The sequence below is a fragment of the Vicia villosa genome, linkage group LG1, assembly GCF_029867415.1.
Source record: "Vicia villosa cultivar HV-30 ecotype Madison, WI linkage group LG1, Vvil1.0, whole genome shotgun sequence".
NCBI classification, from domain to species: domain Eukaryota; kingdom Viridiplantae; phylum Streptophyta; class Magnoliopsida; order Fabales; family Fabaceae; genus Vicia; species Vicia villosa.
In genome coordinates this window covers 112,033,211-112,057,926 of record NC_081180.1, presented here as the reverse complement: position 1 = coordinate 112,057,926, position 24,716 = coordinate 112,033,211, and the positions used below count along the sequence as shown (strand labels likewise).

The following is a 24,716-nucleotide window of genomic DNA, read 5'->3' as shown; positions in this document are numbered from 1 at the left end:
TACACAAAGACGATAACAAAATCATAAAAAAAAACTTTAAATATATAAAAAAAATTACTTATTTAAATAAAAAATGTACTTTAAGTTGAGAGAAGATATATGATTAAAGTCTATTATGTTAGATTTCATGTTTGAGACATTTAAAATTGATTTTAAACATTTAGAATTGATTTTGACGTGTTTAGTTGATCTCAAGCAGAATTGATTATGCTTTCAAAAATTAATTCTACTTGAAGTTAAGATTTATAACTTTTAATCAAATGTGATTTTTATATTAAAATTTATTGTTGAAATCACTTTTATACGAATTTTTCCAAACATAAATTACTTTACTTTTTATCCAAAATCAATTTTACATATTCAAAATCAATTTTTTTCACTATAAAATTACGCTTGTACAATTAAGATTAACATTCGCATAACTATAAAGTATCGCTCCTCTTCTTCTCGCTTCCCGCTCCCTACATCAATATCGGTGACCGATTCATGTAACGTGAAAATTCCAATTGCCAATGATTCTTCTCGTCGACGACGACACAACTGAACGAGCATGCATAACTTGAACTGTATCATCCTCCTCAACGCCTTCGAATATCGAGGTAATTTTGAATCTAATCGTGGAACCCATAATTTGTAGCTTTATTTCTAAGCTTATATTACTGAATGAAATTTAGTTAAAACCCTTATTCAGATTTGGATTGAGATTTTTAGCTGAACCTTTCAAACCAAGACATTCTTAATACTCACTCACCTTCAAAATAATTATTTTATATGCCCAACATTAATTTTGCTGTATAAAACTTCTCAGTGTGTAGGAATCATGAGATTTTGGAGATAGAATCTGACTGTGCATAGTAGTCGATCTGAGACCTTGAGAGGAGCAGAGTCTCAGGACCAAACCTTCACCACTAGGCCAGCCCCTGGGTATGTGGGCTCCTTGAGTTGATTGTAATAGAGTATCAGCAGGTTTTGGCTGGTTGAATCTTTCTTGTATGTACCCATGAAATCGGGCTATCAACATGGTGGAGTTGAAAATACTCACACCAAGATTTTACTAACATCGTTGTCGGCAATGGCGGCCGAGTCCACTACTTTCCCCATAGATTTGATCAAGACCAGGCTCCAACTCCATGGCGAGTCACTTTCCTCAAGCCGTCCAACCGGTGCATTTCGGATAGGCTTAGACATTATTCGCGAACAAGGTTTTCTTGGCCTTTATAAGGGCTTGTCTCCAGCAATTTTAAGACACTTATTCTACACACCTATTAGAATTGTTGGGTATGAGCACCTGAGGAGTGTTGTTTTTGCTGACTATGGGTCATCCTCTATTATTGGCAAGGCTGTTGTTGGTGGAATCTCTGGTAGTATGGCTCAGGTTATTGCAAGCCCAGCTGATCTTGTCAAGGTGAGGATGCAAGCTGATAGTCAAATGATGAGCAGGGGTCTTCCGCCTCGCTATTCAGGGCCATTTGATGCTTTTAACAAAATCATTCAAGCGGAAGGGTTTCAAGGACTGTGGAAGGGTGTTTTCCCTAATATCCAAAGAGCCTTCTTAGTCAACATGGGGGAATTAGCTTGTTATGATCATGCTAAGCAATTTGTTATTACAAGCAGGATAGCGGAGGATAATGTTTATGCCCATACATTAGCTTCTATCATGTCAGGTCTAGCGGCAACTTCTTTAAGTTGTCCAGCGGACGTTGTCAAGACTAGAATGATGAATCAGGCAGCTAAAAAGGAAGGAAATGTCTTATATAGAAGCTCCTATGATTGCTTGGTAAAGACAGTTCAAGTTGAAGGAATAAGAGCACTTTGGAAAGGGTTCTTCCCCACATGGGCGAGGCTTGGTCCGTGGCAATTTGTGTTCTGGGTTTCCTATGAGAAGTTTAGAAAGTTTGCCGGGCTATCTTCTTTCTAGGATATTATTTTGATTTATGCTGTAAAATCTTCATTCAAGATAAAGTGACAGTTCACAGCCTCAAGAGTGAGTGCCCACACCCAATTTTTTTATGTTATTTGTACTATTATTTGGAAGCCTTTATGTGCAGTTGAATTATCTCGAAGCGTTAACATTTTCTTTTTTCTTTCCGTATTTCAATTTATATTGCTCTTATTTATTTTAGAATAAGTTTCACTCATTATTTCCTCAAAAATAATGCTCACATTATTATTCCTTTTGTTATAGTTAATAGCCTGTTTGTTTGCTACTGGAAATCTAGTTTGAAGAAAGAAGAAAGTTTCTTGTTGGAAAAATAACCTCAGGAGGATGATACTTGTACAATTTGTGACAATGGGATTCCAATACAAACAGATGGAAAAATAATCGGTTTAATTGATTGATTTAATCGACAATTATATTAAAATTAAATAATATTTCACATTTTTGTCACATTATGCAATGCTGTATTTGGATTAATTCTTTCAACTGTTTCTTTCACTTATAGTTAAATTAACAACTATGATATGGCTTGTGCAAGTCGATGTTGATAGTGGTATTGTACCCTTGAAATGCTATATATAGCTGCTTTATATACCTTCTACTTGGAAGATCTTATTTGAATGATGTAATTTAATGAACAATACTGTTTGACTAATGAAATCCTATAAAATGTGTAAGGAACTCAAATAGCTAAAACTCATTATCAGTTAATTTACATGTGTCAAAAGGGATGTTATACTTGTCCATATATTGTGCTTAATCCAAAGCCCAAACCTGCGTCAAGAATAAGTGAGGAAATTAAGTTACTGGAAAGATGAAAAAGAATCTGGTTAGTTTGTGATATCATGACTTTTAATATGATCAGGGTCTAACCTGGATCTTTCCATCAGAGGAACCAACAAAAAGCATCATGCCATCAGCATCTGACACTAATGATGTAATTTTTGTGTGACCACCAGCCATTTTGATGGAAGCTACCCGGGTGAACTTATCTTTTAACCAAACTTCAATGGTGCCAAACTTTGTACCAGCAAATATGAAGTCACTGTTGATGGCTACACGATGGATATCGAGTCCAGTTGAGAGTGATCCCACCACCATTTTGGAGGTTAGTGAAAATATCTTATACATCAAATAAAAAAAAAGTTAGTTTTGCGAGAAATATGCATTTATTTGTAATGACAATAACGTTGGAACAGAACAAGAACTGTCATATACCTTTCCCGCAGTTGCATCAACAGAAGAACCACAAGCAAAGAGGAAATCGCCATGAATTTGAAGGGAGTGTATGGTTTGTTTTCCCAACAATTTTCTTGTACCAGTGAAGAATGAAGTTGATGTATATTGGGACAAGTTAACCTCCTGTCATTATTCAGCCCATAATTCTTAAGGAAGATTTCCAGAAAAGCTTTTGTATGTTTGGTTAGAGTTGCATATTTTGATAAAGATACGACTAAATACGGAGCAACGTAAAGGAGTGCTTACCTGTATGCTGTAACCAGAGCAACCACAATACAATTTATCCCCAGCAACAGCAAGGCATTTCACATATTTGTTGAAATTGATGAGCTTTGGAGGATCTGACCAGTTAAAAACCTGTAAATATCAAATTTTATCAGTTTTATCTTAAGATGGAAATAGATTCCTTTATGAATAGTTCGGAAGCATATTAGACTTGCCTTAACTCCTGTTCCTTGAGTTACATAGCATGCCAATTTAGCATTAGCTGCTAGCTCATACACTGCTTCCTTAACGTCATAAACATCTATACATTTAATCCCGTCGGGTTTAATTGTCCAAACCTGTACATAAGAAGTAATATTCAATGGTGCATATCAAGTATTATGATTGAGTTAGAGGATCAACAAAAGGATGCAGGTAATTTGGGAAGTTAACATTGAAGGAAAGTTAAGGTATCAAGTACTATTTTTCACTTTCTTCTATTGCCTTCAATTGTTATTATTATAGAGTACATGGCAAACAATAAGAATGCAAAATTATTATTTGACCAATTTTTTTTTTCTGTGACATAGCTTGATGGTTTACCCGGATTGTTTTGTCCAAGGAAGAACTGTATAGTCTATCAACTGAAGAACAAAGAGATGTAACCGCTTTTTTGTGCTCACGAATTTCTTGAGTTACTCGTGGTATTCTCTTCCTTGCGTCCCATACCTAGGAGGAAGTTTAATTGTTAAAAAATCTGACACACACACACATACACACAAACGCACTTTCTGATTTTTAGGATACTCTACCTTGATAGTTCCATCAGCATGTCCACTTAAGACCTGGCCATTGAGGTAAAGCAAAGAAAGCACCTCTCCATTTGAGCTCAAATCTAACTCGACTACTTCTTTACAACTCCACAACTCTGTCTATAGAATGGAAAATTGAAATAGTTACTTTTCTTTACAATTATATTATGTGAAATGAAGTATGTCCTAAATCACCAATCAACTCACCACATCAACAGAATTTAAGTTTAGTAAGGCTTTCAAAATATCAGCTGCGACTGTTGAATATTTCTTCAGCTTCCTCAAGATTCTGTAGATGCTTTTAGCATAGACTCTAAGTGCTTCATGAGCAGCTGAAACATTGCAGTTTCTATTTAGTGTAGTATACTTCTTTGTATAATAAAACACAGAAAAATGTTTAATATATAAAAAACCTACTTGGATCACTAATGAAAGACTTCAAAGCTAGGGTAGCCAGGATCTTTTCCTCTAGGTTCTTGGATGACTGGATGACATTTATAAGGGCCTCGAGCAGGGATTTCTGAGCAATATCTCTTACACCAGTATCAGGTAGAGTAAAGAGCATGTGTGTGAGCCATGTGGCAAGAACAAGGCAAGATTTTGCCATCTTTAAGGAGTTACTCTTTAGGCATTCTTCCAAAGCTTGAAATATTGAACCGTTTTCATGATTGCAAAGTACTGAGGCTACTCTTTTCTGCCAAGATTTCATGGCGTTCTTTTCATTCTCCTATGTAAGAAAAATTTGTATTAGTCTCATGAGAAAATCAATTATTAACCATATCCAACAATCAAAATGCCTTATCCTCGAACCATTGTTTCCATCAAATCTTTGTCAGAGTGTCCTAATTGATCGGCCTTCATTAAAACATTGTAAGGTTGATCAAATCCGGCAATCTTCAGCAACCAAGCTTCAGTATATGACTTTCCTGAGGACGTTACATGTCCAATAAGAAATAGTAAAGCATCTAAAGCCTTCATTTGATTATTTGAGAAGTCCTTTTGCCAAAGTGCTTCTATCAGTGTCTCTACAGCTTCTTCCCTGTAAATGCTCATCTTTCGCGGCTCAACCTGAAGATTTTGACAAGAACAAAAATATAGAGGCAGCAAGTTAGCATTAGTTACATTTTAGTAACAATAAATTTATCTAACAAAACTAACCAAAAGATCAAGCTGAAGAAGAAGACTAGCAACAGCAATTTGATGTTCCATTGGAGCCATTTGAAGATATACAAGAAATGTATGCATTGTACTGAATGCTCCTTCATCCTTGATTATCTGTAATATCTGGTTGCTGAACGTCCTTCTGTTACACCATGCCAAAATATTGAATGTTTGATTTGAGTAAATAATTGAAGGGAGAGGGAAATTTTGTTTATTGTAAATTACCTATTCAATCGAACCAGTTCTGAGAGGAATTCTACACAGATTCCTCGCACGCTATCATTTCCAGCATGAAATAATTCAAGAACAGGTGACAATTCGATTCTATTTGCTATTGAGTTCTTGCAACTTTTTTCAGCTTGCATACAACACAAAAGTATGGAAATGATAGACCTTCTTCCTTCTGTTCTGTCCAAATACTTTACTATGGCTGGAATTCCGTTTGCTGAGATAACACTTGAAGCATTAACAGATCTGTTATATTCGTCTCCGCCCATTAAAATTTGCTCAAGAATTGCTATGGAGGCAGCTCTAGGGTCTATAGCCAACTGAAAATCGTCTATATCCTCATTTTTGTTCTGGATCACTTGGATAAGAGAGGGTATAAGTTCGTGTTCCGAAAGCTGAGCAAAAACAGGCCTTAGTTGGTAAATAAGAAGTGCAGCCTCAGCCAAACCGTTCTTAAGTAGAGTAGCTAAGCAATCGAAATCAGAATCTACACTATTAAGTGTTTCTCCAACACTTTCGTCTGCGAAAATCAGCTCTGAGAGAATATAAATTGATCTTCTCAGAACTTCTCTATTCAGAGAAGCTGAGAGAATTTCTACTAAACCACTTATGACAGTTGGCTTTGATAAATAAGAATGAATCTGAGGATCAGTCTTTGAATCCTTCCACAATCTTGCTATTTCGGTTATAGCTTCTTCACATTCCTGCAAGTTTTCTGATGTACACAGACTTGTGATGTAAGGAGTCAAGGAATTTATAATTGTTTCAACTGCAGCTTGAGATAACACACTAGTCGGAGATGCACTGACGGCAACCCGCATAAATCTGTTGTTTCTTTGTCTAATATAATCTTCTTTGTTCTTCTGACTTGGCGAATAAGTCGTTCTTTGTGTAGTGGAAATCATTGCAATGTCTTTTGCTGAGGGAGAACACGAAGAACCTCTTGGTGTATTAGAAGTTGAAAATTCTTGAGCTAGTTCAGGATTCTGTTCTCTCCATGATACTATCAATCTCTTCAAAACATAGTTTGTTTTCGGTAAGATGTTTGCAGATAGAGGCTGCCGCGTAATAGGGCATGTCGTGTTTCCTGTTCCGAGCCACTCTTGAATTGCTTTTTTCTCATAGGTCTGGCCTGTTTCAAGTGTGACAGGATCACTAAATATCTGACCTGTGATTGGACAAACAAAATCTTTGGGTGGTTTTGATCCAATAGTCAGTTTCTCTAATTTTGGAAACGAAGCAGAACTTTGATATCCATCATCACTTTCACCAATGGAACTGAAAACCCAAAAGGGTAACAAAAGTTGAACGTTATGGACATAAAAAAGCATCCTAGAACATACCATAAATGGAAGAAGTGGTAGTTACCTGTCATTCAATACCAGGCTATTCTCATTGTCTTGATTCATACTTGATGTTTGACTATCATTCTTTCTCTTAATATTTTTCAAGACCTATATTCCAAATAGCTGTTACATAGTTGAACTTATAAAATAGTAACTACACCTAACAATCATAAATGATGGGATTATGTTGATCTTATCAGACATACCGATTCTTCTTCGTCGCCGTTGAATATATGATCTGAGCTTATGTCTGGAGATGATGATAGAGAGTGATCAGAAATAGTTGAGCCCCTAAAACGATTAGAGTGTAACCGCAAAAACTTGGATTCTTTTTTACTATGGATTTGAGGATTTGAAGATGAATAATTTGGAGCAGTTCTTGGAGATTGCATAGGAGAGATATTAGGAGATTGCATTTGATTCTTCTGATTTGATCGATATACTCTTGGCTCAATATCTTCGTCCTTGATACTCGTCTTTGGTTCAGGTGAGAAAATATTGTTTTTATCAGAATCTACAGATGCATCATAATGCTCAGAATCTGAATCATCTTCAATCTCTTCAATTATGCTCTCCTGCATAATGTAATTTATCACAAGTCCTATACGAATATTTCGCAGTTGATCCATAAAGTCCTATATGAATATGCTATTCTAAATCCATTTATCAGAAGCTATACATATGACTTTCTCTTACCTTAGCACCCCACATGGATGATTTCTCCCCTTTTGAATGGTTGGAATTGGAAGTTAAAATCTCTCTGTTGAAATTCAGCATCCAAAAAGCACATATAAGAATCAAAATATTCAAATGAAATAAAACACATGTTAATAAAATACAAAGATATGGGTCTTATCGCATAACCATGTCCCGAATTCGTTCAAACTCACAGATTCGAAGAATTCATAACTTGAGTGCATGACTCTAACCTGGCTGTTTCATTTAAACCATCATAAGATCTTCTCGTTGTCATAGAAAATCCAGAACTCTTGGGCAAAATAGGACCAAATTTAACAAAATCAGGAACCGACCGACTCAGCTCATGCAAAGGAGTCATCGGCGGCTCAGCAATTGGCAACATAGGAACAACCTTCTTGCTTGAGGTAGAATCAGGGTTCATACAATCATTATAATATTTTGCATATAGCCTTGTGTTCTCATCTAAAGACTCTCCATAAAGCTGCTCAAGTTTCTGTAATTTCTCAAGCTGATTCGGCCTCATAGAAAACACCAAAGACTCATTGAAAACTCGATCAAAATCACCTGTATAAGAAAAATCAGAACTTTCTGGCATCACTTCTATCATAAGCCTATGTCTCTCCTCCGAATACCACCCAACAATCGAACTCATATGCGGAAGAAACAGGTTTTTCCATAACTCAGGCGCGAAATCAATCCTAGAGAAAAACGGATCAACAACAAACATCTCAAGAGAATGAAAAATACAACTCTTAATATTGTTCCTCAACTTCCACAAATACGATAAATTCAAATGCGCCCAAGCAGACAAATACGAATTCGGCACACCAGCAGTTTTCTGCTTAGGATTCAACATTGCACACACTTGCAACATTTTCTCTGCATAATCCAATCTTGCAAGCTTAGTTTCCATATTATAAGTATTAATAGCTTCTTCAAGAGCTTCAATTCCCCAATCCAGGTTCGCCAATACCGCTTGATCGGAATACTCAACCTCACTTTCTTTCTCACCATTTCCATCTTCAGCTGCTAATCTCTCAGCACACTGATCTTTATGCTGCGTTCTTTGCTCTTTATTGATTAACCTATCTTGAATAAAACTATCAATACTTGTAGTCAAGAACCTCACGATATCGTTCTGATCCATCATGAATCTGAAATTCCCCGCCATCTATCAACAACAATCAAACAAACAAAAAAAAGAAACAAGTATAAGAATTAATGATATACTAGGATTTGAGTCTTTGACTTGAAACCATAATAATCAAAGAAAGAGACATTGATTATGAAAAAGACATGATGAATAAGCCAACACGTTTGTTGTAAGAGGAAAAAACAGTGAAGGAAGCAAAGAGAAAAAACTATGTTGTCTACAAGGTTGGAAATTGCTGTGCCGGCTTGATGAATGTGTTGATATGATGACAGAATCAAAGCTCTGACTAAGGTACATAGATTATATATTTAATTTTATTTTGTTATTATATAGTATTGTGCAAAGGTTAGTTGGAAATAATTTATATATTTTTATGATAAAATGGTTAGGAAATGATTGGTTGTGTATTGCATTGACAAAAAACAAACAACCGTTGGCTTTTCGGTTTGGACTGTTACTATGCATGCTTAGAAGGTGTGAATATGTGAAAACAAAATCTGTAATTGGATGTATAAGAGAAAATGTCAAATTAAACTACCAACCACAAATTTTCAATTTTTTTTTGGTTAGACATGCTTTCGGTGGCATATATGAAGTTTTTGATTTAAATTGTTTAGAATAATGTTGAAATGAATAAGTTTTTATAGAAGTGAAATTCGCTAATTAATTGATTTTAGGTAAAATACTCTTTTTAGTCTCTTAAATTTACTTCGGGGTTCATTCTTGTCTTATCTTTAAAAAGTTTCAAAGTGGTCCTTTAATTGTTCAAAAAGGTCAGATTACCGATGGTACAGTAGCCATGGAGTGGAGTAGAGCAAAGAGAAGCAATTTCAGGAACATTCGTGAGAGGTGGGATGTATGGACGGTGGGCAGAAGGGGGAAGGAGGAAGTGGGTTAGAAGATTTCATCTTTCTTTTTCTTGGCGTTTCCAATTCACATTAGAGCTGGAGACATTGTCGAGTTATTCGGGTGTATTGGGGATGTTGTTGAAGTGGTTATTCCATCAAAAGAAATAAGTTTGGTTAGAGGTTTGGCTTTGCTAGGTTTCGGGGGGTGGAGGATGAAAGGGTTTTTGCAATCAAACTCAATAACGTGATGATAGATGGCAAGAAGATTCATGCTAATGCGCCTAGGTTTGAAAGGAAGAAAGAGGGTATCAGAGGTGTGGGTAAAGAGGTTGTAAGAGGTCTTTCTGGTAAAGGTAACTTCAGGGAAGTTCAAGGGGGCAAATCGGCTTTCAGGAAGGGACGATTCTCGTACGCGGATGCGGTGGGTAACAGAGTCAATCAGTATACTACGCCTAAGGAAGGAGCTCCTGTAAGTCTTTCTTTTGAATCTAATGTTGTAGATTTGATAAGGTTGTGGAAAGCTTAAGTGGGAGTTGTTTTGAACTCGGGAATGGCGTATAACATTTAATCTTATTTTGATATGGAGGGCTACTTCTCAATTAAGGTTACACCTTTGGGGGTGAATCTACGTCTCCTTGAGGAGGTGGAAGAAGGAGCGATTAAGGATCTTATTAGTGAAGGAAAGAGTTGGTTGAGTCAGTGGTTCTCAGAAATTAAAGGTTGGAAGGAAGGGGATGTTAATATGGAAAGATTAACATGGCTGGGGGTGTATGGTATACCATGTCATGGTTGGACATTTGATTTTTTTTAGATGATTGCAAACAAGGTTGGTAGGTATGTTTGTAGCGATGATAATACTTTGAATTCTGTTAGTATGGATATAGCCATAATCTTAATTAGAACTTCTTCGTGTTCGATCATAAATGAATCCTTCGATGTGTTGATTAATGGAACTGCGTTTTGAATCAATATTGCGGAAGATTCTTTTGGGCATTCGAGGATTTCTTTGAATTATAAGGTGGGGAAGGCGGTTTCGAAGAGTTCTTTATCAGACGAATATGAGAGGGAATGGTATAATGAAGATGAAAACCTTGATGAGGACAACGCGGTTGATCATGCTTTTGATTGTTTAGGTTCTGTTGGGGAACCAGATTTAATTGAGAAGGGTAAGAATGTTGTCATAGACCATGTAGGGGCCAGAAAAGGGGAAGCTTTTTCTATCTCAAAAGACCATATTGGAAAGGATCTGGGTAAGGAGGCAGGGAGTTTTGATGGGGCAATTGAAGCGGTTAAGGAAGATAGATAGGCAACTGCAGAAGGAATTTTAAAGGAGGATAGCTTATCAGTGGACACTTTTTTCAAACTAAGAAATGAATTTGATAAGAAGCAGCCGAACACGAAGTCGAGAATAAAAATGAGGAGTGTGTATGAAGTTGGTACTCCTTTTTCTTTGAAAAGAATAAGGCGTAAAAAGAGGGTTCTTAAGGAAAGCTCAGAATCAATATCTTCATTTGGGCCGGTCGAGATCTTGCCCTAGGAAGTTAGTGCGAACAGTATCTGCAATGAAACAAATTTAACTCAGATTTCTACTAGGTCGGGGGATTCGATGGAGGTTTTGTCGGCAGGGGCGGTTTTGTGTGAGGGATGTTTATCTGATTCTAATATTGTCCATTGCAACTTAAGATTTAATCAACTTGAATCAAAAGTAGGAGAGAAATTGTGGGCTGCCATGGCTAAGTATGGTGTTGTGAATCAAGGAGGTGTAAGGGATTATAAAGAGAAAATTGATGAGATGGAGAAAAGAGATAGAGAGAATAAGTAGGTGGCGAAGGCGAATCTAAAATTGTTGTCATGATTATTGGATCGATGAATATAAGGGGTGGAGGGAATTTTCTAAAGAGGAAGAAGGTAAATTCTATTATTTCTCAAGGGAAAGCTGATATTTTCTTTATTCAAGAATCTAAGTTGGAAGTTGTTGATTGTGCTACTGTCAGTTGCTTTTGGAGGAAGGTGGATGTCGGGTGGTCTTTTTCTAAATCTTCAGGAGCTTCAGGAGGATTAATTATGTTATGGAAGGAGGGTAGCTTTGATGTTATTCATAGTTTTGCAGGGGCTGGTTACCTCAGTATTAAATTAAGGTGGAAGGGTAAGAACTATTACATTGTGAACGTCTATTCTCCGTGTGAGCTGAATCTGAAACGTAAATTGTGGAGGGAACTTCTGAGTCTGAAGGCTAAATTCTCATATGGCGAGTGGATTATGGGAGGAGATTTCAACTCAAATAAAAATGAAAGGGAGAGGAAAGGGTGTGTAGTGTCTCGGAGATCAGAGATGAGGTATTTTTCTTCTCTTATTGAGGAAAGTAATTTGGTGGATTTACAATGTAAAGGTAAGCGGTATAGTTGGTATGGCGGAGCCGGTAGGGCCATGAGTAGAATAGACATATTTCTGGTGGATGAAGCTATTATTAGTAGATGGGGGATAGTCAGACAGCTTATTGGGGAAAGGGACATTTCTGATCATTGCCCGGCGTGGATTATCATTAACAAGGAAGATTGGGGGCCGAAACCGTTTATGGTGAATAATAGTTGGTTTGAGAATAAGGATTTTATCCCTTATGTGGAGCAGGTATGGAGGAACATTAAGGTTGAGGGCAGAAGAGATTTTGTTTTAAAGGAGAAATTTAGGATTCTTAAAGGTTCTCTTCGGAGTTGGATCACTGAAGTGTTCGGGAAATTTGACTTAGAGATTGAGGCATAAGAAAAGAAGTTAAATGAGGTGGATGAATTGTTAGCTTCGTGTAGAGAGAATCAAGTGGAAGGGGTGGTGGATCTCAGAAGTGAGGCTACGAGGCATATGTGGTTAAATTTGAAAATCAAAGAGAATATGTTACTTCAAAAGGCTAGAGTGAAGTGGGATTCAGAGGGTGATTTGAATAGTAAATTTTTCCATTCTGTCATGAAATCCAGGCGTAGGAGTAATTGTATCAGCCATATCCAAACGGAGTTGGAGTCGGTAGGGGAGGTTAAGGAAGAGGTTAAGAGGAATTTTGAGGAGAAATTTGTGGAAAGTGGCCATTGTCGGCCTATTCTTGAAGGGGATGACTTTAGAAGTCTTTCTCAACAAGAGAGGGAGTCGTTGGAGGTTCCGTTTTCTGAATCGGAAATTAAAGAGGCAGTGTGGAGTTGTGAAGAATCGAGGAGCCCGGGACCGGACGGGTTCAACTTTCTCTTTATCAGAAAATGTTGGTCTTTTTTAAGAGGATTTTTACCGGTGTGTTCATGAATTCCACGCTAATGGTCATCTATCGAAGGCGATCTCTTATACTTTTCTTACTTTGATTCCTAAGAAGCCTAACCCATGTAATCTTGATGAATACAAGCCTATCTGCCTGGTGGGTAGTATTTATAAAACATTGTCTAAGTTGTTGGCTTTTAGATTAAATAAGGTTATGTCCTCTTTAATCTCAAGTTGCCAAACAACTTTTGTTCCAGGAAGGATGCTTCTTGATGGAGTTTTAATTGTGAACGAAGTTGTTGATTATGCGACGAAATTTAAAAAGGGTTGTTTGCTTTTTAAAGTTGATTTTGCAAAGGCTTATGACAAGGTGAGTTGGGGGTATTTAAGGTTCTTGATGTGAAAAATGGGATTGGGGAAACTTGGATTAAATGGATGGAAGTTATGGTCTTTACGAGTTGGATGTTGGTGTTAGTGAATAGGAGTCCGACTAAAGATTTTAAGGTCGGTAGAGGGCTTAGACAAGGAGACCCGTTGTCTGCTTTTTTATTTGTTATTGCCACGGAGGGTCTTGTTGCTCATGTTAAACAGTTTATTCAGTGTAACGATTTCTATAGCTTCTCAGTGGAAGGAAATTGTGATGTGGACGTTTTAAAATTCGCGGACGACACTCTTCTAGTGGGTAATGGGTACTGGAAGCAAGTTTGTGCTTTAAAGGCTGTTTTGCGAGGCTTCGAAGTGGTTTCGGGGTTAGGAGTTAATTTTATCAAGAGCATGGTGATCGGGATTAACTTGAGTTAGCATTTTCTTTTGGCTCCAGCTAATTTTCTTTCTTCCAGGATCGAAGACAATAACTTTTCTTTTCTCGGGATTCCCATTGGGTCTAATCCGAGAAGGGTATCATGGTGGAAATCTCTTGTGTCGAAATTGAAGGGCAGGTTAGCAGGTTGCAAAGGAAAATTCCATAGCCTCGGAGGTAAGATTACTTTGGTTAAATCGGTTCTTTCTAGTCTGGCTATTTTCCAACTTTCATTTTTTCAAGGCCCCGGTTGCGGTTTATAGAGAAATTGAAAACATTCATAACAAATTTATCTGGGGTGGCTGCGGGAATGACATTCCGTTTTGGAGTGCAGTCTGGTTCGGAAGTCCGAAGCTGTTGGATGCTTTTTCGTCCATATTCGAGTGGAGTCATTCGAAGGAAGCCGTGGTGAGTTCCTTGGGATGTTGGTTCGAAAACAGGTGGGTCTGGGACTGCTTTGGTGTGGATCGGTCAGCACCTGCATCTGTGTTGGCTGCTGTCACAGTTTTGAAGGGGCTGCTGTTGGAGGTTTTTCCGGAAAGGAGCAAGACTGATTCGGTTGTCTGGAAGCCGCGCAGAGGGTCGGGTTATTCAACCAATAGTGGATATAACTTATTGATAAAGGATTACGAAGGTCCGGCGTGGGATAGCGATGTGAAATTAGCTTTTGATTCTATTTGGAAATCAAATGTTCCTTATAGAATAAAAGCTTTCAGGTGGCGGTGTTTGTGGAATAGACTTCCTACAAAGTATCTTTTAGTTCGTAGAGGTATTTCCTTATCGATCAATGATCAACTTTGTGTTTTTTGTTCCGTCGAGCTCGAAACTTTAGATCATATTTTGTTGGGTTGTCCCTTTTCCAAGTTAGTTTGGAAAGATGTGTTCTTATGGTGAGGTTTTCTTGTTGATTTGGGTGGATTAGTTTGGAATAGTTTGAAAGTTTGGTGTGTTGCTAGTAGGAATTTTGGCGTGAAAAAAGGGTCTGATTGTCTTTTGTGGTTGGCGGTGATGTGAGGCATTTGGTGTCTTAGGAATGATATCATTTTTAACGTTGCAAAGGTATCATTATCGAATTTAGTTTGGGATATTAAATTGAAGGTTTGGAAGTGGTTTAGTAGTGGAAATATTTCTAATTCCAAGTGTATTTTTTACGAGTTTTGCAAAGATCCGTTGTATTATCTCGGTTAAGTTTCAGTTGGATGGGAAAGTTTCTTGTTGCTGAGCGTTGCTCGTGTTTCGTTTGTAAGCGGGTTCGAGTACCCCTAGTGCTCGTTTAATTGATTTCCTTGCTTATCAAAAAAAAAATTGTACAAAAAGGTCCATGTTAGTCCTTTCTAAAGTGGTCCTTTAATTGTTCAAAGAGGTTCTAGTTAGTACTTTTCAAACGGCGCCAACTTTTTCTTGGGTGGCATTAAAAGCCTAAAAAAACATTTCAATTTTTTTTTGCTTGGGTGACATTAAAAGTCTGAAAAAACATTTCAAATTTTTTGATTTAGTCTATATTCGAACTCAGGCCATTTTGCTTGCAAACAATAGCAACTTACCCTTACACCACTTTGCAATTGATGTTTATTATTTCAAATTACTTTTACTAATCATATAACATGAACTTCATCAAAACTCTACTGCAGTTTCTTTTGCTGCAGCAATGTATCGATAAATTTCTGCAACAACGCCAAATAACCAAATTTAATGGTCATCCGTTGTCAATTAACAATTTCTTAACCAATCATTCAATTTTCCCTCAAACAAAAAACTATCAATTATATCTTCTCATTTATCATGAATGACTTAATTGACAGATTATTCACAATTCCAACAATAATTTTAGGGTTTCGGTAAGCTCATCAACCGAATTTCACAAACAAGTGATTCATAAAATTAAAACCAGTAAAACACAGATACAAATTCATTAGATATGAATAGATGAAGGTTATTTGCAGATCTTCTAAAAACATTTCATAACATGCAATTGATTTTCTAAAAATATTTCACAAATCTTCTAACAAGGAACCAAGTTTTTGGCCTATTCAATAAATTGGGGTTTTAGGGTTTTGTGGGGCTGGTGACGGCGTGGTATTGTCCGGCAAAGGTTGTGTCCGGTGAACATAGTAGATCCAAGTCTTCTTCTACTTTTCTTTCCTCTTCGTTTCGTTTTCCAATTTGAATGAATGATGGATCTAGAAGCACAAATTGTATTCAATTTCAACCTCAGTAGATGTGATAATGAAGGAGATGAAAGGTCAAGGTGAAGAAGAAATATTTGATATAAATTTTTTTCAAAAAATAATTATGTTCTCGTTACTGGATGAAGAAGAATTGTTTGAATTGTAATTAATAATGAGAAAGTTAATAATAAATAATTAAGAATGCATAAGATAAACATCAATTGCAAAGTTGTTTCTCTTTGTGTGCAAGGTGGCCTAGATTCGAATTAAAGGACCACTTTAAATTTTTTTTTTTAAAGATAAGAAACTAGAAATGGATCATGAAGTAGACTTAAGAAACCAAAATGAATATTTTGCCAAATATATTCCAACATTATTATTAAATTTATTCAATATAATGAGTATATTTTCATAAATCTAATTGTCATTTTCTATCTATAATTATTGCATTCCTACTCATTAATATCAACCGTCCAAATTTCTTATTCCAACACATTAATCTTATTCATTATAATCTTAATTTCAACGGCTATGTTGCTCGGAAACACTCATTAAAAATTAACTATTATTATTTGAGTTTAATGGTTATGTGATAGTGTAAAAAAGTTGATTCATGATCGTCATTGATTGACAGTGTAAAACTATTTTACACTGTCAGTGCATATCCTTTTTTTTTCTTATTATTTTTTTATAAATCAATTTAAAATGAATAATTGAAAATCGTAGGTTAAATTTTTTTTTGCAATTTGAATTAATTAAAAAGTTGATTAATTAGATACATTTAAAACATTAATTTTACGCGATATATTTAAAACATCAAATAATTATTAAATTTTAATATTTTCTTATGAGACAATTAGAATTACGGAGTACACAAATTTCTTATGAAATATATATATATATATATATATATATATATATATATATATATATATATATATATATATATATATATATATATATTATTTTATATACATTGTTAACCAGAGGGCGTATCATATGAGAATGTCATATTTATATGAGAATGTGAGAATGAATCTGAACCATTGGATTTTAAAATAAATGGTGGAGATTATGAGTGAATCTTTTTTATCTCTCTCCTACATTTTGAAATAAATGATGTAGGAGAGAGAAAAAAAAGATTCACCCATAATCTCCACAATTTATTTTAAAATCCAATGGTTCAGATTCATTCTCACATTCTCATATAAATATGTCATTCTCATATGATATGCGAATGTGATCCGTGCGAACGCACGCTAGACAACTACTTAATTATTTCCTTTATTTTTCTAGTAAAACATACATTTAAGCGGGTCGACACTACTTAATTAGTATAATACTATATATTTATTTAATATTTATAACAATATCACGCGATCCATGAGAACACAGATGCAGATAATCAATTATATATATATATATATATATATATATATATATATATATATATATATATCATTGCTACCAAGTTTCTATCAAGGCACAACTTCCATTCAAGCCCCATTCACACTCCATTCAAGTGGTACTCAAAGCTTCCAAAAATTATAAGTTTCCACAATTTACATCTCTAGCTTCAAATGTTATTAGGGCTGTTAGAAACTAGGCTAATGGTGTAGGTTTAAGTTAGTGATGCTCGATGATAGTGTTTGTATGATAAAAAATGGATTTTGTATGAGTTAGGCTAAGAAATGGAAACTGTCAAAAATGGATGTCGCAGGTAATTTTGGAAGTGCATCTTCGAAAACATCTCTAACCAGTTTCGGATATGCACTTCCGAAATTGACTCTAAACTGTATTTTTTTTATTTTCAATTTTTATGTTCACTTTATCCATGTGTTTTCACTTTGCTTGCACCTTTGTGCTATGATACTTGATTCTTAATCTCACCGTGCTTGTACAACATATATATGTTTTAATTATCAATTCTTTGAGTGATGTTTTTAATTTTTTTAAAGGAAAATGAGTGACAATGCACCGATTGATCGACTTAGAAAGGGGAGAAAGACACAGACAACCTCAGCTCGGCGCGAGAGAGCCGCACAGCAAGGAGTGACTCGGGGACGGGGACGAGTCTGAGTCACAGTCCAGATGGATGAGGCGCCTGCAGGATCCTCATTTGCACCGAGGAGTCGGATGTCTCGGGCGTCTTCCTCTCGTGGGTTTAGTCGAGAGGAGGATGAGGAAGAGGAAGTACATGAGAAGGTGGAGGTACCCGAGGTTCACCCTGAGCACGACGATGATGGCCAGGACGATGCTCCAAATGCACTAGATAATGGCTACCCGGGTGGGCCTTCAGACACGTCTGTCTTGATATACTATCATAACCATGCCGCTCGACATATTTGGGACGGCGAGACTGTTTTTTATTTCACTTTCTAAAATTACATAATTGAAATGAATTCAAACGGTTTAACTAACATTGTTGTTTTTTGTTGTGACAGGAACGAACACCCATAAAATCCGTGAACCATTCGCGGAAATTTTTTAATCTGTTTAAACCACAGGCTCAATGGTTTAATGATGTTGTAGCTGGATTCGGGCTTGGTGGGTTATGCATGACCGGATATAGTATCATTAGCCACGGCATGCAGGGGGCATTTGCCGAGAGGTGGCACAAGGAGACGTGTTTTTTCCACTTTCCTGTTAGGGAGTTGACGATCCCCCTCCACGATGTGGCCTGTCTGCTCCACATGCTCATCAGAGAGAGGTTATTGGACCATTCCTGGATACAACGAGTTGAGGCCATCAAGTGGATGTTGGATTATCTGGGTATGGACCCATATTTGGCCGATTTTGAGTGCAGAGCGACAAATGGGGCTCATATCCAGTTCTCTAGCCTGAAAGAGCTTTATGAGAACCATTTGGTGTCGGCAGGGGAGTCCGAGGCGGAGGGTAATGGTGTTTTTGTTGAGTATCACAGAGCTTGCGCCTTGCGGCGTTGGTTCATATTCCTGGTTAGCAAGTCCCTCTTTGTGGACAAAAATGCCACCTAGTTGGACATGTCATACCTCAAATATTTTATTGATTTGACTATAGTTCACGAGTGGAAACGGGGGGCCGCCATTCCGATAAACATGTACCAGAAGCTGAATGAAGCGTGTAACTGGAGGACCAGACAGTTTACTGGCTCTTGCACACTCCTCACGGTACATTTATTTTTAATTATATCACATTTAAGCTATTATTTGCGTTTGTGTTTTAACATATTATCGTATTTGTGTTTCAGAGCTGAATTATCTCTTAATTTAACCGCATCCACGGCTACGATCCTGATCCGTTGTACACTGACGCCATGCCCAGGACTGCACAATACGTCCTCCAAAGGGGGAATCAGAAAGTGGGGCCATATCGTGTATACCTCGACCGAACTGCTCACAATGACATCAATTGGAAGCCCTTCGGTGGTTACGATGATGTTGTCTCATTCGACCGCATCGCATTATACTCTAGATGGTTAACATGTGGGGCCAACATCGTGATCATATATCTGTCAGGGCGCTGCATGAGATAGTTTGGGCGTGTGCAGATGATACCGAGATCTCCAATTGAGGCTGCTCCCGACATCGTTACCCGTCGAGATCTCACTACTATGTTTGAGGATTGGGCGCATCATCTAGTCCTAGAGGAATATCGGCGTATGCGGGCCCCCTAGAACTGGCACTGTGTAGATGGGTATGTGACATATTTTATCAGGTGTCACATCCTATCATGACACCCATGCTCCGGGATGTCCACCTAGGTCAGCGCACGAGGAGCTCTTGGAGAACCAGCGGGCTGAGGATGACCATGCCACTGATCTCATGTCAATATGCCAGTGGATATAGTTGATTGGGCAGGAGGCCAGAGGATGGTCAGTGAGGCGTCTGGTTCGGTGGCGTATAGGAGGTATAGGAGATCGCAGGAAGTTCGCACTAGGCATACTTAGTAATAGTTATCTATTTATGTTTTATTTATGAATTTTGTTTAAGTGTTGTAATATTTTGACGTTTTGCACTTGTCCGAACAATAATTTTTAGTTATATTTTGACATTTCAGTTTTTTACTCTAGTCTACCGTATTTTTTATTTTCGTTACAGTTTGTCGGTCTATGGGAGGTATTTATTTCCGTTACGATGCTCCGAATTTAATAATGTAATGTTGTTGTTTTTAAAAAATAAGGGCTCTGAGCAAATTTCGGATATGAATATCCAAAACTGGTTCATGGTATTTTTGGATATGCATATCCGAAATATTTTAAAATGAAATAGGGGTGTCTTAGGATATGCATTTCTGGTAGATATTTTGGGGTTTTCAGGAGTATTTTCCACTTATACGAGTGCATAAAAAAATTCCCTAATTCTTTTTCGGATTGGGCCTCACCATCCTCCATCCCAAGCATCCATTTCTTCTTGTAGACAGTTTTAAAGTGAAGCAAGGGAAGCAAATTTCTTCAAATGTTCCAGCGGCGGTTAGTAATAAGGATGCATGAAATTTCATCTTTAAAAAAATCTTATTTTTCATCTCTTCATCCTTGAAACAAAGACTGTCATAATCTTAATTATTAGAAGAATGGACATTATGATGTGGCATCGCGTTCTTCATCTTTGTCGGAAACTCTTGCTAACGGTGCGTCAAATGTTATTAACTGACTTATAAGCAACACATACCTCATTTATCTCAACCGAGTAGTTGATGTCATTAAAACTTGTATGTTGTACTCCTAAATCCATTGACGACTCTTGCTTTCTTCTTTTCTCTTCAAAGAACATTTGAGACAGTATTCATAGATAGGTATTGAGATTACTTTCATATAGTTTTTAATATTAGGAATTTATATATTTTTACTATATTTGTGATAACAGTAAGAACTGTTATCACTCTACAATTACAGGAGCAGAGAAAACCTTCTAAGAATAAAAGAGAATGAGATAGATTTAGAGCAATTTCTTTGATATCATTTTCTGGAGCTAATGACTCACTTAAATACAGCTCATGCAGAACAGAAAGATTTGCTAAATCTATAACAAAATGGGAATCTAACAAACTTGTAATGAATCATCATCCTTCTAGATCTTTTCTTCACTAGCAGCCAAAACAGTCACATAATCCTCCAATCTTTTAGGAATTCTGATTGTTCTTTTTATCCTTGGGCCTTGCTCTTGATTATTTGTCACTTCCATTATTGGGCCAATGTCAACACTGTTGGGCCTTCCCGTATCAATATTCCCCAACAAAATCAACCTTGTCCTCAAGGTTGTAGGCACAACACAACTCCTCCCGATTTTCCATGACGTATCATCAAGTGACAGTCTCTGCCACTGCACCAAAGCGAAACGCGTGGGAATGCCATCAAAGAGTTGTGTCTGAAATTCCAGCACAGCCAAATGAGTAACCACAGGGTGATTATCAAAGGAATCTTAAGGAATTTGATCAATAACAGTATGAGGTAATTCCACATGAAGCTTCAAAATCTCGTATATATTGTTCCACTGTATGATTCATTACTTCTATCTGGTCGTCGGTTTGAGGGTGATACGCAGAACTCATCCTCAACAAGGTACCACTGAATGTAAAGTGGTCCTTCCAAAATCTAATGATAAAAATTGGGTCACGACCGGAAGTAATACTCTTAGGAAGTCCATGGTGTTTACAGACAATAGAAACAAATCACTCTGCTACCTTGTATGTAGTGAACCCTGTAGCTAGCGCTCTTAGATGAATTGCTTTAGAAAATCTATCAACTACCACCATGATCACTGTTGAGAAAATTTAATAATTTGCACGTTTGGGTTGTCCTAGTATTTAGGAGTGTCAGTAAGTTTGTTTCAGTTTACCTAGTAGGTTTGTTTCAGTTTACCTAGTCATTAGGAGTTTATTTTGAAGGTGTTAGATAGTGCCTATTTTCATGGTACTTTCAGTTATGTATTTGCCTATTTGTAGGCTGTCAGTTTATGAATGAAATAAGCCAGAAAACCATATTCTGTCTCCTACTGTTATCAGTGGTATCAGAGCTGGTTACGTGAGAGGGATTTCACAGTGAGAGAAAAAAAATACTGTGAACTGTGAGGGAGAGAACCAAAAAAATTTGTAGTTTCTTTTTCCTTTTTTTTCTCAACCATGGCTTTAGAAAATAGCTTTGTGCAAGCAGCTATTCCACGCTTTGATGGTCACTATGACCATTGGAGCATGCTCATGGAGAACTTCTTGAGGTCCAAAGAATATTGGACGGTTGTTGTTTCTGGAGTAGCAGAACCAGCAGCGGGTGTTACGGTGACAGATGCGCAAAAGACGGAGCTTGAAGGGCTGAAGTTAAAGGATCTTAAAGCAAAAAATTATCTCTTCCAAGCTATTGATCGCACAATTTTGGAAACCATTCTTTGCAAGGACACCGCAAAGCATATTTGGGATTCCATGAAGAAGAAATACCAAGGTACAACAAGAACAAAGAGGCAGCAGCTTCAAGCACTTCGTTCGGAGTTCGAATTACTTCGAATGAAATCAGGAGAGACTATTACGGACTACTTTTCAAGAATGATGGCTATTGTTAACAAGATGCGAATTCATGGAGACAAGACAACAAATGTCACCGTTGTTGAGAAGATTCTTCGATCTTTGACACCAAAATTTAATTTTGTTGTCTGTTCGATAGAAGAAGCTAATGATGTTGATGAACTTTCAATTGATGAATTGCAAAGTTCCTTGTTGGTTCATGAACAAAAAATTAACCAACAAGAAAAGGAAGAACAAGCATTGAAGACCTTATCAGAAAATCACTTCATATCTAGTAGAGCCGATAGAGGACTAGGAAGAGGTAGAGGTCGATATAGAGGAGTATGAAACAACAATGATCGTGGGAACCAACAGCAAATTCATCATCAAGAGAGTCAGTTTCAAGGAAGAGGCCGAGGACGCGGAGGCCTCCACTCAATAACTTATCGATCAAAGTCAGCAGACAAATCCAGTGTTGAATGTTTTAGATGTCATAGGTATGGTCATTATAAATCCGAATGTCAAACTGATTTGAATAAACGAAGTGGAGATCAAACTAACTTTGCAGAAAAGGAAGAGGAGGTGTCTCTTTTGATGATGTGTCACGTGAAGGAAGAAACTCAACAAAACATGTGGTATTTAGACACTGGCTGCAGCAACCACATGTGTGGAGATAAGGAGGCATTTTCTGACTTGGATGAATCCTTTCGCAGCTCTGTTAAGTTTGGTGACAACTCCAAAATTTCTGTTATGGGAAAAGGAAAGGTAACAATCCAAACCAAAGGAAATTCCACCCACGCTATCACTAATGTTCTTTTTGTGCCAGATTTAAAAACCAACTTGCTTAGTGTGGGTCAATTACAAGAAAAAGGATACGAGATTTTTATCAAAGATGGAGTATGTCAGATTCAAGATGCAAAGTTGGGCTTAATTGCTCAGGTTATGATGACGGCGAATCGTATGTTCCCACTTTATCTCCACAACACAGCTCATTCATGCTTCTCGACAAAATTAGAAGATGAGGCATGGCTATGGCACTTTCGCTATGGGCATCTGAATTTTGGTGGACTGAAAACACTACAACAAAAAGGCATGGTGACGGGGCTTCCTCAAATTACAGCTTCTTCTCAAGTTTGTGAAGAATGTGTTGTTAGCAAACAACACCGCAATCAATTCCCACAAGGAAAATCTTAGAGAGCGAAGAAAACATTGGAGCTTGTTCATTCCGACATTTGTGGGCCAATAACACCACATTCTAATGGAGGTAAAAGATATATAATTACCTTCATTGATGATTATAGTCGTAAGATTTGGGTTTATTTTTTGCAAGAAAAATCCGAAGCCTTTGTAGCTTTTAAATGCTATAAAGCGCTTGTTGAGAAAGAAGTTGGCAACCCAATAAAAGTTCTTCGCACGGATCGTGGTGGAGAATATAACTCACATGAGTTTGCAAATTTTTGTGAGAACCATGGAATCAAGAGACAACTTACAGCAGCTTACACACCGCAGCAAAATGGTGTATGCGAGAGGAAGAACCGCACTATTATGAATATGGTGCATAGCCTTTTGACAACAAGTGGCATTCCAAAAAGTTTCTGGCCTGAAGCATGGAGCGGAAGGAAACCTACCGTAGATCATTTCCGAATTTTTGGATGCATTGCCTGTGCCCATATTCCAGATGAGAAGAGGAGGAAGCTAGACAACAAGGGAGAAAAATGTATTTTTCTTGGTGTTAGTGATAAGTCAAAAGCTTATAAACTATACAATCCTAGCACCATGAAAATTGTCATCAGCCGTGATGTGGTATTTGATGAAAAATGCACCTGGTCATGGAATCAAAATGGTGTTAAAGAAAGTATTCCAGCTGATTTTGATGATGAGGAGAAAGGACAGCAGCCTATGGAAAAAGAGCAAGAAGATGAAGTCACTCAAATAGTCCCAACTGATCAAAGCCCACTTACAGCTGAATCACAAAGACCTCAACGTGTTCGAAGGAGACCAGCATGGATGGTTGATTATGAGGTAACTGGTGTTGACCAAGGTGACGACCCACTTACACACTTTGCTCTATTTTCAGATTGTGATCCTACCATCTTTGAAGTGGCTGTAAAAGAACCAAAATGGAGGAAGGCTATGGATGCTGAAATTACACCCATTGAAAGAAATGGCACATGGGAACTATGTGATCTTCCAAAAGGGCAGAAAACAATTGGTGTAAAGTGGGTTTACAAGACAAAGCTGAAGGAGAATGGTAAGATTGACAGACACAAGGCACGCTTGGTCGCTAAGGGCTACAAGCAGGAGTTTGGTGTTGATTATAAAGAAGTCTTTGCTCCTGTTGCAAGGCATGATACAATCATATTGGTGATTGCTATGGCAACTCAAAACTCATGGCCTATCTTCCAGTTGGAC

The 24,716-nt window shown here is 37.2% G+C and overlaps 6 protein-coding genes across 12 annotated transcripts; 5 read left to right on the top strand and 1 right to left on the bottom strand.

Annotated features, from left to right (window-relative positions):
- The first annotated feature begins 406 nt into the window (after positions 1-406).
- LOC131643864 (mitochondrial uncoupling protein 3) lies at positions 407-5,263 on the top strand. Of its 4 annotated transcripts, none has more exons than XR_009296315.1 (3): positions 407-599; positions 809-1,984; positions 2,193-5,263. XR_009296315.1 is itself a non-coding variant. In XM_058914206.1 (2 exons), exon 2 carries the CDS (start codon positions 1,001-1,003, stop codon positions 1,916-1,918), a length of 918 nt encoding a protein of 305 aa, XP_058770189.1. In that variant the 5' UTR covers positions 407-599; positions 816-1,000; the 3' UTR covers positions 1,919-2,072. The 4 variants fall into 4 exon arrangements, 2 of the variants coding, with proteins under 2 accessions (XP_058770189.1, XP_058770188.1); XR_009296314.1 differs by having other exon boundaries at positions 2,186-5,263; XM_058914206.1 differs by lacking the exon at positions 2,193-5,263 and having other exon boundaries at positions 816-2,072.
- LOC131643863 (putative E3 ubiquitin-protein ligase LIN) lies at positions 2,575-9,123 on the bottom strand. 4 transcript variants are annotated; one of them, XM_058914203.1, is made up of 17 exons: positions 9,003-9,123; positions 7,859-8,799; positions 7,626-7,689; positions 7,136-7,504; positions 6,952-7,037; positions 5,581-6,861; positions 5,353-5,497; positions 5,005-5,262; positions 4,612-4,921; positions 4,402-4,526; positions 4,195-4,314; positions 3,986-4,111; positions 3,619-3,741; positions 3,425-3,535; positions 3,158-3,301; positions 2,813-3,061; positions 2,575-2,713 (listed from the first exon to the last, which is right to left on the bottom strand). In XM_058914203.1, the coding sequence occupies exons 2-17, from the start codon at positions 8,797-8,799 to the stop codon at positions 2,696-2,698; spliced, it is 4,470 nt and encodes a 1,489-aa protein (XP_058770186.1). In that variant the 5' UTR covers positions 9,003-9,123; the 3' UTR covers positions 2,575-2,695. The 4 variants fall into 4 exon arrangements, with proteins under 4 accessions (XP_058770186.1, XP_058770184.1, XP_058770187.1 ...); XM_058914201.1 differs by having other exon boundaries at positions 8,907-9,081; XM_058914204.1 differs by having other exon boundaries at positions 8,942-9,081.
- A 2,112-nt stretch (positions 9,124-11,235) lies between these two features.
- LOC131651709 (uncharacterized) lies at positions 11,236-12,389 on the top strand. Its single transcript, XM_058921390.1, has 2 exons — positions 11,236-11,447; positions 11,507-12,389. The coding sequence occupies exons 1-2, from the start codon at positions 11,236-11,238 to the stop codon at positions 12,387-12,389; spliced, it is 1,095 nt and encodes a 364-aa protein (XP_058777373.1).
- A 126-nt stretch (positions 12,390-12,515) lies between these two features.
- On the top strand, positions 12,516-14,559 carry LOC131651699 (uncharacterized). The gene is made up of 4 exons (XM_058921380.1): positions 12,516-12,847; positions 13,068-13,256; positions 13,349-13,643; positions 13,909-14,559. The coding sequence occupies exons 1-4, from the start codon at positions 12,516-12,518 to the stop codon at positions 14,557-14,559; spliced, it is 1,467 nt and encodes a 488-aa protein (XP_058777363.1).
- Positions 14,560-17,924: 3,365 nt separating this feature from the next.
- Positions 17,925-19,660, top strand: LOC131651688 (uncharacterized). Its single transcript, XM_058921370.1, has 3 exons — positions 17,925-18,194; positions 18,278-18,380; positions 19,530-19,660. The coding sequence occupies exons 1-3, from the start codon at positions 17,925-17,927 to the stop codon at positions 19,658-19,660; spliced, it is 504 nt and encodes a 167-aa protein (XP_058777353.1).
- A 2,272-nt stretch (positions 19,661-21,932) lies between these two features.
- On the top strand, positions 21,933-22,652 carry LOC131651681 (uncharacterized). The gene has a single exon (XM_058921358.1). The coding sequence runs from the start codon at positions 21,933-21,935 to the stop codon at positions 22,650-22,652; it is 720 nt and encodes a 239-aa protein (XP_058777341.1).
- The last annotated feature ends 2,064 nt before the right edge of the window (positions 22,653-24,716 follow it).

Coding starts and splice junctions, on each gene's coding strand:
- LOC131643864 (XM_058914206.1), top strand. CDS start 1,001: ATGAAATCGGGCTATCAACATGGTGGAGTTGAAAATACTCACACCAAG.
- LOC131643863 (XM_058914203.1), bottom strand. CDS start 8,799: ATGGCGGGGAATTTCAGATTCATGATGGATCAGAACGATATCGTGAGG. Junction 7,505..7,625: donor CATCCATGTGGGGTGCTAAG/GTAAGAGAAAGT, acceptor TACATTATGCAG/GAGAGCATAATTGAAGAGAT. Junction 4,922..5,004: donor AAGATTTGATGGAAACAATG/GTTCGAGGATAA, acceptor TTTCTTACATAG/GAGAATGAAAAGAACGCCAT.
- LOC131651709 (XM_058921390.1), top strand. CDS start 11,236: ATGGAGGTTTTGTCGGCAGGGGCGGTTTTGTGTGAGGGATGTTTATCT. Junction 11,448..11,506: donor AAAAGAGATAGAGAGAATAA/GTAGGTGGCGAA, acceptor GATGAATATAAG/GGGTGGAGGGAATTTTCTAA.
- LOC131651699 (XM_058921380.1), top strand. CDS start 12,516: ATGTTACTTCAAAAGGCTAGAGTGAAGTGGGATTCAGAGGGTGATTTG. Junction 12,848..13,067: donor AGGAGCCCGGGACCGGACGG/GTTCAACTTTCT, acceptor GTTGGCTTTTAG/ATTAAATAAGGTTATGTCCT. Junction 13,644..13,908: donor TTAATTTTATCAAGAGCATG/GTGATCGGGATT, acceptor CATTTTTTCAAG/GCCCCGGTTGCGGTTTATAG.
- LOC131651688 (XM_058921370.1), top strand. CDS start 17,925: ATGGATGAGGCGCCTGCAGGATCCTCATTTGCACCGAGGAGTCGGATG. Junction 18,195..18,277: donor ATATTTGGGACGGCGAGACT/GTTTTTTATTTC, acceptor TTGTTGTGACAG/GAACGAACACCCATAAAATC. Junction 18,381..19,529: donor TGTAGCTGGATTCGGGCTTG/GTGGGTTATGCA, acceptor ATATTTTATCAG/GTGTCACATCCTATCATGAC.
- LOC131651681 (XM_058921358.1), top strand. CDS start 21,933: ATGGCTTTAGAAAATAGCTTTGTGCAAGCAGCTATTCCACGCTTTGAT.